Below are 15,868 nucleotides of genomic sequence, written 5' to 3'. Positions count from 1 at the left end.
GAAACAATGATCCCTGTATTTACAGAATAGGATCATGGGTTTGCATGGTGGTGGTAGGGGCAGGGGCTGCTCTGTGTGAGGGAGTATGGGGTACTGACCAAAGTATCTATGTCCTTGTCTTCAGTCCCATTCATGGACACGAAGTGGAGGTACAATCAAGATCTTGAGGAGCTCTGGTTCCTGAAGACGATGAGGGCTGGTTGATGACGTCAGAACGTGGTGGTCTGACAGAAAACATTCTTCTCAGGTTCAGCTGAGCCCGGAAGGTCTTACAGAAAATGAAGTAGATGAGGGGGTCCAGGCAGACGTTGAAGACAGACAGAACGATGGACAACCTCTTCAGGATCTCCAGGCTCTCCGAGCAGTGCCATCCCTCCATGAAGGCGTAGGGGATGCGGAGCAGGTGGTAGGGGATGAAGCAAACGCAGAAGACGCTGACCAGCACCAGCATGTTCCTCTGAGACTTTTCCAGCTTCTTGGAGCCGGAGGACGCCGGCTGCCTCTGCTGGGCCTGCGACAGGCGGCGGGAGATTCTGTAGTAGAAGAAGAAGAAAAAAAAATAAAATTTAGCATAGCTTAGTTTAGTTAAGCATAGCTTAGCTTAGTTTAGCATACATGCTGGAACCCTCCCTGGTCTTCATGGATTAATCTCTACATCTGAAGGTTATAATGAACCAGGATCATTGGACCTCTCTTTTACATCTTTATGCTAAGCTAAGCTAACTAGCTGTTCCCAGTAGCTTCGTATTTCCTGACGTCAAACTTTGAGCAAGAACTCAAACCAAGCGTTAACCAGAGGAAACCACCAGTGAGTTTGTTAAACACACACAGCTCAAAATGGTTTACACTAAAAACAAGCTACAATGATATTAAAATAAAGAAACACACGATTATTGAAACCAAACTTTAAAGATCAAATTAAAAGGTAAAGTGAGAGAAGATAAAAGTTCAGTGGAAGTTATTAATCAAACAGACTGAACATGAAGCAGCAGCAGAGAGTTTTCTGATTTAACTAAAAGCTGCTTCTTCTTGTTCAGGTTTAACTCCGGGGACAGAAAACAGACGATCTACGAGGTCTGGACGTCTCCTAACGTAGCAGCAGATCACAAATGTATTTTGGACCTGAATCATTCAGCACCAGGCAGAACTGGACTGATAGGATCCAGGTTTCTGGTCTAGTCTGACCCAGTGACTGACTCCATGTGGTTCTTCACTTTTATCTTCATTTAGCTGAAGAAAATTCTGATGCATCCGCTCGTTGATTTGTTCGATGCACGTCCTCAGCACCTGTATGTGTTCACAGCCCCGGGTGTTGTGGTTACGTGTGTTTGTGTGTCGGCTGCGTAGATGTGGTTACACATCTAGTTCCAAGGAACATTGGACCAGTTGAGGAGAACAGTTCTGGACTTTCATGATGTTTAGAGTCTTTTTTATGTAGAAATGTAAAAAGTCGTGAAGACGTTAAATGTCCAATAAAGTCCAGGCTGTTATTGAGGTGGTTGTTTGTTCACTCCCAGATATGTGTTCCCTCAGTAATTGAGACTAATGACGTCTGGCGTGAGGAGGAGGAGGAGGAGGAGGATGAAGAGGAGGAGGAGGAGGAGGAGGAGGAGGAGGAGGATGAAGAGGAGGAGGAGGAGGAGGAGGAGGAAGAGGAGGAGGAGGATGAAGAGGCCGGACTGAGCAGGATAAAAGAGGCGGCCGGTGTCAGAGCTGGGTGGGGGGGTCGTGTTGAGATCATGATGTGTTTGTGTTTTTATTGGCTGCTGAATGTGGCTGTGACTGAACATGAACTCCTCTCAGGTTTCCTCCTTCACTCTCTCTGGCTACACTGACACCGGACTCTTCAGATTCCCGCTGTTCCTGGTCGTCCTGCTGCTGTACGTCCTGATCGTGGCGGCGAACGTGGCTGTGATGCTGGTGATCTGTGTGAACAGGAGCTTACATGAGCCCATGTACATGTTCCTGTGCAGCCTGTTTGTGAATGAGCTGTATGGCAGCACAGGCTTGTTCCCGTCGCTCCTGGTCCAGATCCTGTCAGACCTCCACACGGTTCCTGCTCCGCTCTGTTTCCTGCAGGTTTACTGCCTCTATTCTTACGGCGGCATTGAGTTTCTGTCCTTAGCCATCATGTCGTACGACCGCTACCTGGCCATCTGCTTCCCTCTGCGCTACCACGCGCTCATGACGCTGAAGCGGGTCGGTTTCCTGACGGCGCTGATCTGGCTCTACCCGCTCTTCATCAACATGGTCTTTGTCAGCTGGACGGTTCGTCTGCAGCTCTGTGGCAACGTCATCAACAAGGTTTACTGCGACAACTTCTACATCGTGAGGCTGTCGTGCTCCGACACCACCGCCTACAGTGTGTTTGGGCTGGTGCACATCTTCACCGTCATCTTCGGCCTCTTCCTCCTCATCCTCTACACCTACATGCGGATCCTGTGGGTCTGCTGCACCGGGTCCAAACTGACCCGGAGGAAGGCCGTCAGCACCTGCACGCCGCACCTGGTGTCACTGCTCAACTTCTTCTCTGGGAGTTTCTTTGAGATCATCCAGAGCAGGTTCAACATGAGCCGTTTGCCCAACGCCATGCGAATCTTCTTCTCCCTGTACTGGCTGACCAGCCAACCTCTGGCCAGTCCTCTGCTCTACGGCCTCAACGTCACCAAGATACGGGACGTCCTGCTGACCATCGCACACCTCAGGGCCGCGGCCAAATGATTCAGGTCTCAGCGCTGCTCACAGATGCTTTTATTCCAGAGAAACGTTCTTTAACACGTCAGAGAGGAACTAACTCGAGTTCTTAAAATCATCCAGAGCTCAGTCATTTACTTATATATTCATCTCATGAACTTCATCACGTTATTTAGTTTTTATCTTTATTCTTGTGTAGCGGTCAGTCTGGGAGAAACCAAACAATTAAAGGACAATAATCAAATATTCAGACGATTGATGAGATTCATGTTCATTAAACTTTATTTGCTTCATTACCTGAATGGTTAAAAACAAATGGCCGAGTTTTTACTTTAATTCGTTTAGAGATTCACAGAAATCTGATGTACGGTCAGAAGAAGAAAATGAAATCTGTATAATATCCATGTAAAATCTATATTCTATGTACTTTATTATTATATGATAATATCATATATTTAATTGTATTATATACTTTATTATGATCTCAGATTAAAATGAAATAAACCTTCACACATTTATTTTAAACATCTTTTATTATTCAGACGGTTCATAAGTTTTAACCTCATTAATGTTTCTCTACATTTTATATTTTAAGAAGATGTTTGATCCGTTTGTGTTAAGTTAATTTTAAAGGAACCACAAAAAACAATAAAGCATCAAATCTGAACGTCTCAAAGAGGAAAAAGGAATAATTCAAGGAATAAAGTCACATTTACAAGGAGACGCAGTCAAATACAAATAGAATAAAAAATAAAATATAGAAAACTTTCTTTTTCCTTCTCACTGATGCATCATTTTATTAGTTATTTGGGCCATTTTTAGAGAAGAGGAAAGAAAATGAGAGGAAGGACATTATTTTTCATCATCGATGATAAATCTTGTAGAATAAAGTAGAAATGTCGCCATCTAGTGGCTGAACAGATACATGACGCAGCGGAGCAGTTCTCACCAGATTTTAGTTTTAGAGAACAAATCAACTGCAGCTGCGCTTTATCTTCGGTGACATTAAGACGTTTAAATATTCTGTTACTGAAACATCATCAGTACAGAAGATGCAGCAGAATGAGTCTGATCTTCTTATTCTCTGCGGGAGCGTCATGCGTACACAGCGTTGGTGGTATAGTGGTTAGCATAGCTGCCTTCCAAGCAGTTGACCCGGGTTCGATTCCCGGCCAACGCAGATGCTTTTTAATCAGTTTCAAACGTTTATTGAAGGATTTATTTATTTATGTTTTATTTTTCTTCATAATAATGATAAGGTGAACTTTATTCATCCCATAATGGGGGAAATACTCCTCGATAACAGCAGCAGAGACAGACAGACACATATGGGTGTAATATGTACGAAAAAAATAAGATTATAAAAATAGATACATTATATATATAACAAACAAGACAGCATTCACATAAGAAAAATAACTTATAAATATATACGTGTATAAATATATACATGTGTATAAATATATATGTGTGTATAAATATATACATGTGTATAAATATATATGTGTATAAATATACACATGTGTGCAACAATGCAGTTGTGGATGAAAGGTATCGCACGAATTCAAAGAGTTTTCTTGTCATAGAAAACCTGACTAATAATCTTAGAATATAAAAAGGTAAATAAAATAAAAAACCACCAGTGCAAGGATCAGTGCGCAAACGTGAATGTAAACAGAATGAACAATGCATCATAAGGAATGAAGTCCATGATCCCAGACTCCTGCTGCTGTTCAGTCTGTGTTCAGCCTCCAGGTCCATCATTTCACACTGTACCTCCGCCCGGGGGTGGGACCGGGGGTAGGACCGGGGGGTAGGACCGGGGGGTGGGACCGGGGTAGGACCAGGGGGTAGGACCCGGGTAGGACCGGGGTGGGACCGGGCCGTGCCGGGCAGTGGTGCTTGTAGATGCTCTGCACAGAGGTTCGGTGGAGTCCTGGTTCTGGAACAGATCTGTGAGCAAAGAAAGCGTCAGCTCATTCCAACGCAAAGTCTGGCCTTTATCAACTGGTACGTGCGCTTAGAAAAGTGTGTCAAGTTACGCACAACTCTGACCGAGCTACACACAAAGTCTAATGGATGACCAGTGGAACCACACGTAGAACCATTTAAACACATAGAACCATTTAGACACGTAGAACCATTTAAACACACAGAACCAGACCCAGTGTTCAGCAGCATCTCAAACTTCACACGTTACCATTATTATATATATATATTATATTAATATAATATATATATATTGTCTCTTATAATATTGTTCAGTCGGTAGTTTAACAAACACTTCGAATAATTAACATGACAAGTTATAAAACACAACCTGAAAAGAAAAGTTCGAGTCCTCTACTGATGCTTATCTCGTGTTATTGGAGGATTTTGAGAACCGTGCGTTTTCAGGAGCGTTAATTAATCGGATCAGTCCAACATCCTCCACTAAAACATCCCGGTGGATTTATAATCATCTTCTTTCCTCCCTGGATGTTTGGAGACTCATGCGGCTTTTCACAGCCGATGCGGCGGAGTTGGATGAAATTATTTCTCTGGCCTCAGTTTACATCCAGTTCCCATCCAGACATCACCAACAAACCCAGATTAAATCAGGATTTCGGGCCAAACATAATTTAATTCATACATTTGATCCACATCGCAATAAACCACACAATGAATTTAAGTTGCGTGAACGGGGAACGATTCATTCAACCAATACACAAATAGCGCGAGATGCAACAAAGAGGATTATACAGAGAGTCAGTCTGTCTATTAGCTGGTTCCTGGAATGTGAGAAACTTCATTTTTATTTTAATTTGCTCTAATTAGATGTATTTAACATTTGTGATGTGCATCAACCTGTTTCAGTGACTCGTTTATTTGCAGTAAAGTATTTGCGATGTTGGTCAGATGATCCTTTATTTCATTTATGGAGTTGATGGAGTCTTGTTGATTTTCTTCCAACTCCTTCATCACTTCACACAGACTCATTGTCTTTGCCGTGATTTCGGTGACGGTAAGAAAATAAATAAATAATAAATCCCTTCACGCAGTCTTGTTTTTTGCGTTGAAGCCAATAGCACTCGTGGTTTTCCTCCACCTCCACGTTACAAGGTTTCCATGTGATATTTCTACTCTCATAATTGTATTTAAAGTGCACCAAGGAAATGGGAAAATATATTTTAAATCATCTGTTACTGAAAACAAGCTAAAGTTCTTGTAAAAAATAATTAGAATTAAAGACAACGTATTTGTTCCCGTGAACTTAGCAAGTCGTCCACTTAGCAAATATATGAATAAAATAAAAATATATAATAGTAATAACTCGTAGCAGCAGAGGGCAGCAACACACTGATGAGTAGAAGAAGAAGAAGAAGAAGAAGAAGAAGAAGACGAAGAAGAAGAAGACGGAAACACTTGTTCCAGACCCGGAAGTGATTCAGTGTTTTTGTGGGGCCGAATGGCGCCTCTCTGAGCTCTGAAGTATCAGGACTCTCTGAAGTATCCGGACTCTGTGGACCCTCTCTCCGTCTTCATTGTCTCCGTTAACGCTTCACCGAGAGTATCGGTGTGAGCCACCGAGCGGCCCCGGGGCAAAGAGCCGCTAGTCGGGGTTTGTCGGTGTCATGGCGACGGGAAGCGGCGCAACTTCTGCGCATGTCGGAGATGTCGAAGAAGACGCTTCACAGCTGCTGTTTCCTAAAGGTATCAGCTCTTACAAAGATCTCGTAACGCATAAAGGTTTGTGGATGTGTGTATGATATGTGTGTGTCTGTTGCTGGGTAGAGTTCGAGAGCGCGGAGACGCTGCTGAACTCGGAGGTTCACATGTTACTGGAGCACAGGAAGCAGCAGAACGAGAGCGCTGAGGACGAGCAGGAACTTTCCGAGGTTTTTATGAAGACCCTGAACTACACGGCGCGATTCAGCCGCTTCAAGAACAGAGAGACCATCACAGCGGTCCGCAGGTGATGACGTCACAGCACCCTCACCCCTCCCTCCTCAAAACTTTATTTATCGCTCTCCTAATTGCGCTTCGGGGAGAAATTCATTTTTTTTCCTGATTCTGATTGACAGTTATGTGGTCACGTGACCTCCGTCTAATGATATGTTGATTTTAACTCCGCCCCCTCCCTCCTCAGTCTCCTCCTACAGAAGAAGCTCCATAAATTTGAATTAGCCAGTTTAGCTAATCTGTGTCCTGAAGCTGCTGAAGAGGCCAAAGCTCTGATCCCCAGGTTAGTTTCCTGCTAAAAACTGCTAATAAATATAGAGAACAAACAATTACATGTGAATTAAGGTAATAATAAACCAGTTACCCGTTAATAAAGTTTTAATAAAGTTATTGTGACTTCAGTTTGGAGGGACGCTTCGAGGACGAGGAGCTGCAGCAGATCCTGGACGACATCCAGACCAAGAGGAGCTTCCAGTACTGAGACCAGGACCAGGACCAGGACCAGAACCAGAACCAGGAACCTACCTGTGATCAGCTGGTTCTTATTCTGTCAATAAACTCATTTTTTTTGTTGTTTTTTTTTTTTACTCTGTTCGTTTATTTTTTATCTTGAAACACTTTGATTTAGTACTTTGTAATTGATGTAAACGTAAACAAACATGTTTATAAATAATAAAATTAAAAAAAACAAGATGGCCGACGTCTCTGTTCAGAAGTGAAGCCCTACGATGAGAAACGGGCGCTGCCATCTTGGCTCCGTGGGCTCAGATGTTGATACAGGTTCCTGGGCCCTGGGAGTTCTCCAGAACCGCGGGCAGGACTCCGGCCGACGTTGTCACCATGGCAACCGTGTTTCGGCCAAAAAGACTGGACTCGAACTCCATGAGTTGCCTCCAGAACCCGGCGTTGGGCCGGATGAATGGACGCCGCTCCAGAACCAGACCATGAGCCTGACAGAGGCTCAGACCCTCACATCTGCAGACACAACCAGAATCAGGTCTGAACCAAAACCAGATCAGAACCGTGTATCAAAACAGAATCACAGCTGGGTCTGAGAGGGAACAAGATGTGGGACAACCAGGTCTGGGGGGTTGTGTCTTGGCCCTGGTTCTGTCGGTCAGACCGGACCGTGGTACCTCATCAGGTAGGCCATGACCAGAGCCGGGGAGCGGCTCCTGCCGGCGCTGCAGTGGACCAGAGTGGAGCCGGTTCGGTTCTGGTGGATCCTGTCCGCTACGAGGTGGAAGAAGTCTCTGAGGGGGGCATGGGGCTGGTCCTGGACGGGGACGTGAAGGACCTGCAGGCCGTCCAGGGGCGGGTAGGAGACGGTGTCCAGGCCGCTGGCGTTGACGACCAGCGAGATGTTCCTGGACGTCAAGATGCTGGTCTTCAGAGCCGAGTCCAGGTCAGACAGGTAGAGACGAGGGGACACCTGGGACACCCGCATGACGTCCACTGAGGGACAAACAAGACCAACAGCTCAATCATAATAAAAGCTGTATCCATGTGGAAACAGCGCCACCGTGTGGACTGGAGGACAGAGACTTGATCTGAGTTTAGTTTATTGAGGAACATAAAGGGTTAAAAGTCAGAAATTAATTAAACTGTTAATGATCAGGACTGAAGGGGATTAAAAGATTTATTTAAATAAAAAATGTTAATTTATGCTATTTGATGGCGTTTTTGAAGAGGACACGTTTGTCTCCATCAGGACACGAGGATTAATTCAGTTCAAGAGTTTTAATTCACACCGTCGCCTTCATCCTCCTCATCCTCCTCTCAGCTGTGAATCAGTCACGGGACGATGAGTCGCACCCAGTCTCTCGTTTCCGCTTTCACGGAGCAGATTTAATTCTATTCAATTCAGTTTTATTTATATAGCGCCAATAACAACACAAATCGTCTCAAGACGCTTCACAAAAACCAGCCTGAAACCTCCAGAGCAGCCTGAGGGAAAAACTCCCTTTAACAGGAAGAAACCTGGAGCAGAACCAGCTCACATTTAATCACTAAGTATTTATTTCTGTTTTTAGCTGGAGGCCGCAGAGACGGACTCACCTGTCAGGTAAAGTCCAGGTAGAGTGACCTGGAGAGAGAAGAGGTGAGTTTAACTAGTTTAATGGTCGTGAATTCCTCACTTTCCTAAACTTTAACGGCTCCTTCGTCCCCGTGGTTCCCGGAACCTTCGGTGTTTCCTGTCACAGCTCAACTTTCAGGACAATTTGGTTTTTATTTCGCGTTATTTTTAAACTAAACTTGATTTTCTGCGGTAACTTAAGCTGTGGTTTTTTTCAGGTTTTTTTTTTCATGCGCGTCTATGTCTGAAGTTACGGTACGGGTGCCGGGACAGGCCAAGAAACACGTGTCTCAAAAAAATAAACAAAACGTTTATTTGGTGGATTGTGGTTCAGATTTGTAAAAGTATAAAGTAAGTTTCATTTCACTGAGAGATAAAGAGAGAGAGATACTGATACTGAATACTAATACTGAACATTTTTAATACTGTGAACAAAAACAGAAAGAAAGAAACCGGGTTATCTGATGAAAAACTATCTGAACCAGAAACTGCTGCTTTCGTTTGTTTGTTTTTGATGAAATAAGAACCGTTAAATCTCACTAAAGATGAATGGACTGTGACGTAATTCCAGACCAAACCGGTTTGATCCGGATTTGTTTTCTTGTGCGTCTACTTCTGCATTTACGGTACAGGTGCCGAGACAGGCCAAAAAGCACGTGTCTCTCAACTCAACTTTATTTATAGAGCACTTTATAAAAAGCCACAGCGACGCGCTGCACATAGATAAGAATAAGAACAGAAGACAAACAATTAAAAGCAGTAAAACAATTAAAAAACAATAAAACAATTCAGAAAGTCAATAAAACAATTAAACAATTTTAAAAAATAAACAAGAGCAGGGTGTCATGTTGGGTTGAAACCAAAGAATAAAAATGTGTCGTAACAAACAAACAAAAAACGTTTATTCGGTGGAAAGCAAAAGCAAAAATGGTTCTGGTTCAGATTCTAAATCCGATTTCCTTCATATTTCACCACGATGACCTCATTAATTCTGTTATTACTATTTCACAGACACAGACCGTTTACTCACATTCAGACCTTTAGAACAAGGCTCGTTGTTTATGATTAATTTTCCTCTTATATAAACGTCTTCTCAAAATAACTCAACAAGTTTAGTTTCTTTTTTAAAACCTTTCTGGATCTAAACCAGGACTCAAGTCATTTCACTGCACTTTCTTTTTTACAAGTCTTCTCTGTGATATTTTTGTCCTCTTTTAAGAAGATAAATAAAAAGTAAAATGACTTGAAATATTGTTCAGTATTAATGAGGGAATTTGTGAACAAGAATCAAAACAAAGTTTTAGCAAAAATATGAAGGAAACCAGATTTTAAAATGTGAACCAGAACCCACCAGATATTTCTTTCTTACTTATTTAGTTTGTTGGTTCGTCCTGTACCGTAATGACACAAGTAGACGTGCAGGAAAAAATCAGATCCAAGTGTTTGATCCGGATCAAAACATCACAACAGTCGATTTCTTCATTTTATTCAGAACCAGTTTTTCTTCCAGGGTTTAGACCACAATGCAGAACCAGAACCCCAAGAGGACTGGTCCGGCTCAGAGACCGGTCCTCCCTCAGGTCAGATACCACCCCTCCATCCAGACCACAGGAGGTGGAGTTACATCCACCAACAGAACCCAGAGGATCCAGAACCAGGACACCACCAACAGAACCACTCCTGCTGCGAGACCAGATCCAGATCCTCCTCAGAACCCTAAGAGAGCTCCTCCCAGACCAAAGCCGGATCCTCAAGAAGTCCAGAACCAGGACACCAACAACAGAACCACTCCTGCTGCGAGACCAGATCCAGATGGAGGACAGAGACCAGAGCCGGTCCCTGTGGGGTTGGGGGTCCAGATGGACAGGGGTCTGGTGGAGGACGTGGAGGTTCTGACCCGTGGACAGAGAACCAACCCGGACTGGTTTGCCTGGAGGAAGAACCGGATCACGGCCTCTGTGGCTCACAGCATCGCTCACTGCAAGTTTGTTAACGGCAGGAGCTTGACTCCGCCCTCCTCCTACCTGGCTGCTGTCACAGGTAGGCCACGCCCCCTCATACCTGGACTCAGGTGGTTCACACAATAATTATCGCAGGTGCTGCTGTGAGATCCAATAACCATCCTGAGCCACTCCACAGGTGAGGGGCCCAGAGTCCAGACCAGAGCCATGAGCTGGGGGGTAGAGATGGAGGCTGAGGCCGTCCGGCGGTACCAGGTAGGGTTTGTCTCCTGGGTAGGGATGGGTTACGAAATGGGTTAGTCAGGGTCTAGGGTTGGTCTAGGGTTAGTCTAGGGCCTAGGGTTAGTCTAGAGTCTAGGGTTAGTCTAGGGTCTAGGGTTAGTCTAGGGTCTAGGGTTAGTCTAGGGTTGGTCTAGGGTCTAGGGTTAGTCTAGGGTTGGTCTATAGTTAGTCTAGGGCCTAGGGTTAGTCTAGGGCCTAGGGTTAGTCTAGAGTCTAGGGTTAGTCTAGGGTCTAGGGTTAGTCTAGGGTTAGTCTAGGGTTAGTCTAGGGTTGGTCTAGGGTTAGTCTAGGGCCTAGGGTTAGTCTAGAGTCTAGGGTTAGTCTAGGGTCTAGGGTTAGTCTAGGGTTGGTCTAGGGTTAGTCTAGGGTTGGTCTATAGTTAGTCTAGGGCCTAGGGTTAGTCTAGGGTCTAGGGTTAGTCTAGAGTCTAGGGTTAGTCTAGGGTTAGTCTAGGGTTAGTCTAGGGTCTAGGGTTAGTCTAGAGTCTAGGGTTAGTCTAGGGTTAGTCTAGGGTCTAGGGTTAGTCTAGGGTTGGTCTAGGGTTAGTCTAGGGTCTAGGGTTAGTCTAGGGTTGGTCTAGGGTTAGTCTAGGGTTAGTCTAGAGTCTAGGGTTAGTCTAGGGTCTAGGGTTAGTCTAGGGTTGGTCTAGGGTTAGTCTAGGGTTGGTCTATAGTTAGTCTAGGGCCTAGGGTTAGTCTAGAGTCTAGGCTTAGTCTAGGGTTAGTCAGGGTTAGTCTAGGGTGAGTCTAGGGTTAGTCAGGGTTAGTCTAGGCTTAGTCTAGGGGTGTAGAGTGTGGACTAATGCTATGGAATGAAACACCACCTGACACCGTCAAAGTTCAGGCGCCATCTTGAAACGAAACATCCAACTCGTAGTGAAGCCGGTGGAATTTTTCAAGAGTTAGAAAAATGCCGCGAAGAAGCTGCTGCAGAGAAGCTGATGAACATCACAGAGGCATCAGGCAGATACTTGAGAAGCTAAGTGGACACTGTGTCCTCCACTGTGAAAGTCAGAGAAAACGTCATCAGAGTTCCACGAGGTGATGGATGCGAGTGTGAAAACCAACTTTATTAACAGCAGAGCTGCAAGCTTTGCAGCTTTGTGAGGAGACGGAAGCAGATCATGTCTGTCACTGTGAGGTGAGATGACTCAAGAGGAATCGTCCTCAACCGTTTGTTTGAGCTGAGGAATGAGGTTTTCTCTTTCCTCTCAAATAATCAGAAGAGAGGGAAGAGCAGGCGGGCGGCCATCTTGAAAACTCTTCAGACCTAGTGAGGATTCTATGACTTTCTGAGCAGGAAATTGTGCCTGAAACGCACAAACAACAACAATAGTGAAGTCTGAAGCAGCCGTGTCTTCATCCCTAGAATCTCTGTCCTCCTTTAAGTATTACAGCATCTTGAAATCTCAGTTCAGGAGTAAAACCTTTGAATGTGTTGTTAGTTGAACCGTTTTGTTGTGGAGTGAGATCACAGGTTTCATAGTCTTGGATGTGGGACTAAAGGTCTCTGAGGAGTTCTGAGGAGGGAACACTGGGCGTTTTACGTCTCCTCATAACAAACTCTGACCCTGTTTGTCCCTGTCCTCTGTCCCTATGGATGGTCTAGACCCATTATCAGTCCTAGACTCCACTCTCCAGGTGTAAACAGGGACACAGTTCAGATTCTGTCTCAGTCCTCCTCCTCTGGGGGGTCAGAACCTCAATGAGTGTAAAGGGTTAAACTATTCTTTGGGTCCTTCTGTTCTTCTCCACACTCTGGTCAACATTGTCTCTTTTATCGTCCCCCCTTCAGGCGCTGAAGACCTCAGCGTTGGGTCGGCCGGTCTCGGTCCTGGACTGCGGTCTCTTCATAGACCCCCGGAGGCCCTGGTTGGCTGCCAGTCCTGACGGCATCGTGGTGGATCACAGGACGGGCCGACGGCTGCTCTGCCTGGAGGTGAAGTGTCCCTACAAACACAGACACAGACGAGTGGAGGACGCCTGCAGAGAGGACAAGGCCTTCTGTCTGCAGATCCAGGACCAGGATGGACACCAGGACGGACAGGTGAGACAAGTCTGAACTGGGTTGACCCACCAGAAGAGTCTCTAGGATGCTGGGGGGCGAAGGCCCAGGACCACCAGGTCCATGTTTCAGAACCTGATGGTTCTAGAGATACTTGGTCTCTATGGACCCTGGTCTCTCCTGTGTCAGATTCATTTGTGATAAAGTAAAATGTCTCTAGGCTGACCCCCTCTGTCCCCTGTCTGTCCTCCTGTCCAGCCTCCGTCCTACCGCCTGAAGACGTCCCACAGCTACTTCACTCAGATCCAGTGTCAGCTGGCGGTGACGGGTCTGGAGAAGGCCGACCTGGTCGTCTTCACGCTGGAGGAGACGGCCGTGGTCCCAGTGGATTTTGACCCCGAGCTGTGGGAGGAGACGGTGTCCAAGCTGGAGGTTTTCTACAGGGACGCCGTCCTGCCCCGCGTCAAACAGAGGACACGAGAGACATCGGCAGCATGGACGCCAGAGCAGTAGAGACATCTAGGACCTGGACCCGTATTCCTAAAGGTTCTGAGAGCAAAGAGTTTCCCTCGAGGTTGTTCCTGGATGGAGGTAAAGGTGAAAGGTTCCTAAAGAAGGTTCTGCAGTGAGATGTGCTGAGAGCAGGGAGGAGAACTTTAAGAGGCTTAGAGAGGAGAACATGGTGGAAAGAAGAGGAGGAGAGATATTCTCCAAACACTGAATGATTGATTCAGTCAGGAGCTACATGAGCTTCAGGAGGATCTGGACTTTATTTAGAACAAACCAGAAATCAAGATGTTTACAGAGAAAAGACTGGATCATGTTAGAGACCAGAACCCAGAGGGTGTTTGCTGAGATAAGATGTTTTATAGGTCATTTTATTTGATGAGAATAATTAACGATATGAAATGAATAAACTCATGTTTCTCATCTCACCTTTTAGACAGAGAGAAGTGATGACTCTGAGCTCTGACGTCTCCTGTTCAATAAAAAAAAAACTTTCAACCAAACGTCTGAAGAGTTTACGTTAGAAAAACTGACTTTTCATTTATTCTGTAGGTGTCTGTGGTCCAGGAAGTGGTCGCCATGGTGACCACTGGTCCAGGAAGTGGTCTCCATGGTGACCACTGGTCCAGGATCATCGTTTCTATGAATCTATTAACCTCTGGCTTCATAGCTTAAAGAACCAAAGGTCATTTTTTTTCCATCCCCTCTCTCCTGATGACATCACCAGGGTCGTTTCAGACCGGGGTCCCTGATTGGCTGATTCAAACAGAATGAAAAAAGCTGAAACTGGGCACGTGGTGTGATGTTTTTATTTGGATGACGTTTGACGCTCTGCCGCTTTAAAACTGATAAAAGCTCAATGATACAAAACAAACGGATCCTTTTAACTCTCATGTCCATCATGATGACTGGCTCCGCCTCCAGGGTCCACCACAGACGACCAATCAGCTCGCAGCGGGTCACCTGAGCAGCAGGCGAGACAGTCCAGACAAGAAAGCGTCTCCCGGTCTGCTCTGGTGGCTGATGGCGTGGAGAGGGGTGTGGCTATGGTACAGGTGGGTGTGGTCAGTCGGCAGTGGGCGGGGCCTCACAGGTAGCCCTCCTTCTTGAACTGCTGGTGCAGGATGTCCCGGTACTCGTCAAAGCCGCCGTCGATGCGTCGGACGCTTCCTGCTTCACAAACCCACAGCTCCTTACAGACCAATCGGATCAGACGCTCGTCGTGTGACACCAGGATGACTCCGCCCTGAAACATGACATCACATGTCAAGATCAATCACTGACTTTACTTATAGTACTTGTCATACAAAGTGCAGCACAAAGTGTTATATACAAAATCCCGCCTGCAGCTCCAACTAGAAACAAACATTAATTATTTAATTCATGTTATTTTCTGAAGACGACTCTCATAAATAAAGACTTATCTTATGGACAGAGGATTGTGGGTAATGTAAAGAGGAGGATTGTGGGTAATGTAGAGACTAACTTTGAACTTGTTGAGAGCTTTGGCCAGAGCCTCGATGGTCTCCATGTCCAGGTGGTTGGTCGGCTCGTCCAGGATGTAGAAGTTAGGACTGAAGGACAAAGAAAAGACGATGACAACATCATCCTCATCGTTATCATCATCGTTATCATCATCATCATCATCCTCCTCATCGTTATCATCATCATCATCATCCTCCCGTTACCATGGCATCGTCATCTGTGCGAAGGCCACCCGACTCTTCTGACCTCCAGACAGACTTGCTACCGGCCTTGTGGCCAACTCCCCAGTGATACCGTAGCCTCCCAGCTGGTGGCGGTACTCCTCCTCCGTCCGACCTGCGAATGACCACATCAACGACGACAACAGCCAATCAGAGCTCGGTGTGGAAGCCACAGCGGTTTTTCCAAAAATAAGAACAGAACTGAGAGAAAAAGCTTTTAGGCTTTTGGGCTTCAGATGTTTGGAAAAAGCTTCAATCTGAACTTCATTAGGAACCTCACAGCTGGGACTGGATTTTACGCTCTGATGGAAACAGTGCAGTTTTCTGGATGCAAGTGTTAATTAATTATGTTCCAGTTTATTTGTTGTTTCCATCTTTCTGTAAATGTGTTGTTGCTATCTTGACCAGGTGACCCTGGTAACAGAGATGCCTGATCTCACCGGGACCTGGCTAAAAGGTAACTAAACCAAAATACTGCTGGTGTGGTTACTGTGGTTATGGGTGTGGTTACTGTTGTTATGGGTGTGGTTACTGTTGGCGTGGTTACCAGGGAACTTGTTGAGCAGTAGCTCCACAGAGCAGACATTCAGGTCCAGCTGGTCCACGTGGTGCTGGCTGAAATAACCGATCTTCAGGTTCCTGGTCAGAGATACAACACCACAGTCATCTGATTGGACCAGAGGCATGTAAACACA

The 15,868-nt window shown here is 45.5% G+C and overlaps 5 protein-coding genes and 1 non-coding gene across 6 annotated transcripts in view; 4 read left to right on the top strand and 2 right to left on the bottom strand.

The window, feature by feature from the left end:
- The first annotated feature begins 1,731 nt into the window (after positions 1-1,731).
- Positions 1,732-3,094, top strand: LOC125013734 (olfactory receptor 1038-like). The gene has a single exon (XM_047594624.1). It carries the CDS (start codon positions 1,789-1,791, stop codon positions 2,719-2,721), a length of 933 nt encoding a protein of 310 aa, XP_047450580.1. The 5' UTR covers positions 1,732-1,788; the 3' UTR covers positions 2,722-3,094.
- A 708-nt stretch (positions 3,095-3,802) lies between these two features.
- On the top strand, positions 3,803-3,874 carry trnag-ucc. Its single transcript has one exon. It is a non-coding gene; the product is annotated as a tRNA-Gly (tRNA).
- Positions 3,875-6,101: 2,227 nt separating this feature from the next.
- Positions 6,102-7,315, top strand: polr2d (RNA polymerase II subunit D). The gene is made up of 4 exons (XM_047594639.1): positions 6,102-6,387; positions 6,469-6,649; positions 6,824-6,919; positions 7,039-7,315. The coding sequence occupies exons 1-4, from the start codon at positions 6,309-6,311 to the stop codon at positions 7,115-7,117; spliced, it is 435 nt and encodes a 144-aa protein (XP_047450595.1). The 5' UTR covers positions 6,102-6,308; the 3' UTR covers positions 7,118-7,315.
- A 73-nt stretch (positions 7,316-7,388) lies between these two features.
- Positions 7,389-10,158, bottom strand: LOC125013740 (dual specificity protein phosphatase 14). The gene is made up of 3 exons (XM_047594638.1): positions 8,695-10,158; positions 7,773-8,091; positions 7,389-7,611 (listed from the first exon to the last, which is right to left on the bottom strand). Exons 2-3 carry the CDS (start codon positions 8,081-8,083, stop codon positions 7,401-7,403), a joined length of 522 nt encoding a protein of 173 aa, XP_047450594.1. The 5' UTR covers positions 8,084-8,091; positions 8,695-10,158; the 3' UTR covers positions 7,389-7,400.
- On the top strand, positions 8,121-14,124 carry LOC125013728. Its single transcript, XM_047594619.1, has 5 exons — positions 8,121-8,737; positions 10,224-10,753; positions 10,853-10,929; positions 12,751-13,002; positions 13,219-14,124. The coding sequence occupies exons 2-5, from the start codon at positions 10,237-10,239 to the stop codon at positions 13,471-13,473; spliced, it is 1,101 nt and encodes a 366-aa protein (XP_047450575.1). The 5' UTR covers positions 8,121-8,737; positions 10,224-10,236; the 3' UTR covers positions 13,474-14,124.
- A 134-nt stretch (positions 14,125-14,258) lies between these two features.
- Positions 14,259-15,868, bottom strand: part of abcf3 (ATP-binding cassette, sub-family F (GCN20), member 3) — an 8,163-nt gene continuing 6,553 nt past the window's right edge. The window contains exons 18-21 of the mRNA XM_047594604.1: positions 15,721-15,812; positions 15,156-15,288; positions 14,954-15,041; positions 14,259-14,713 (exon numbers count right to left, since the gene is read on the bottom strand). Of these exons, the coding sequence (XP_047450560.1) occupies positions 14,555-14,713; positions 14,954-15,041; positions 15,156-15,288; positions 15,721-15,812 (472 nt within the window). The 3' untranslated portion in view covers positions 14,259-14,554. The remainder of the gene's footprint in view (positions 14,714-14,953; positions 15,042-15,155; positions 15,289-15,720; positions 15,813-15,868) is intronic.

This window comes from Mugil cephalus, chromosome 9 (genome assembly GCF_022458985.1).
Source record: "Mugil cephalus isolate CIBA_MC_2020 chromosome 9, CIBA_Mcephalus_1.1, whole genome shotgun sequence".
NCBI classification, from domain to species: Eukaryota; Metazoa; Chordata; class Actinopteri; order Mugiliformes; family Mugilidae; genus Mugil; species Mugil cephalus.
This window is presented reverse-complemented; position numbering and strand designations above follow the sequence as displayed.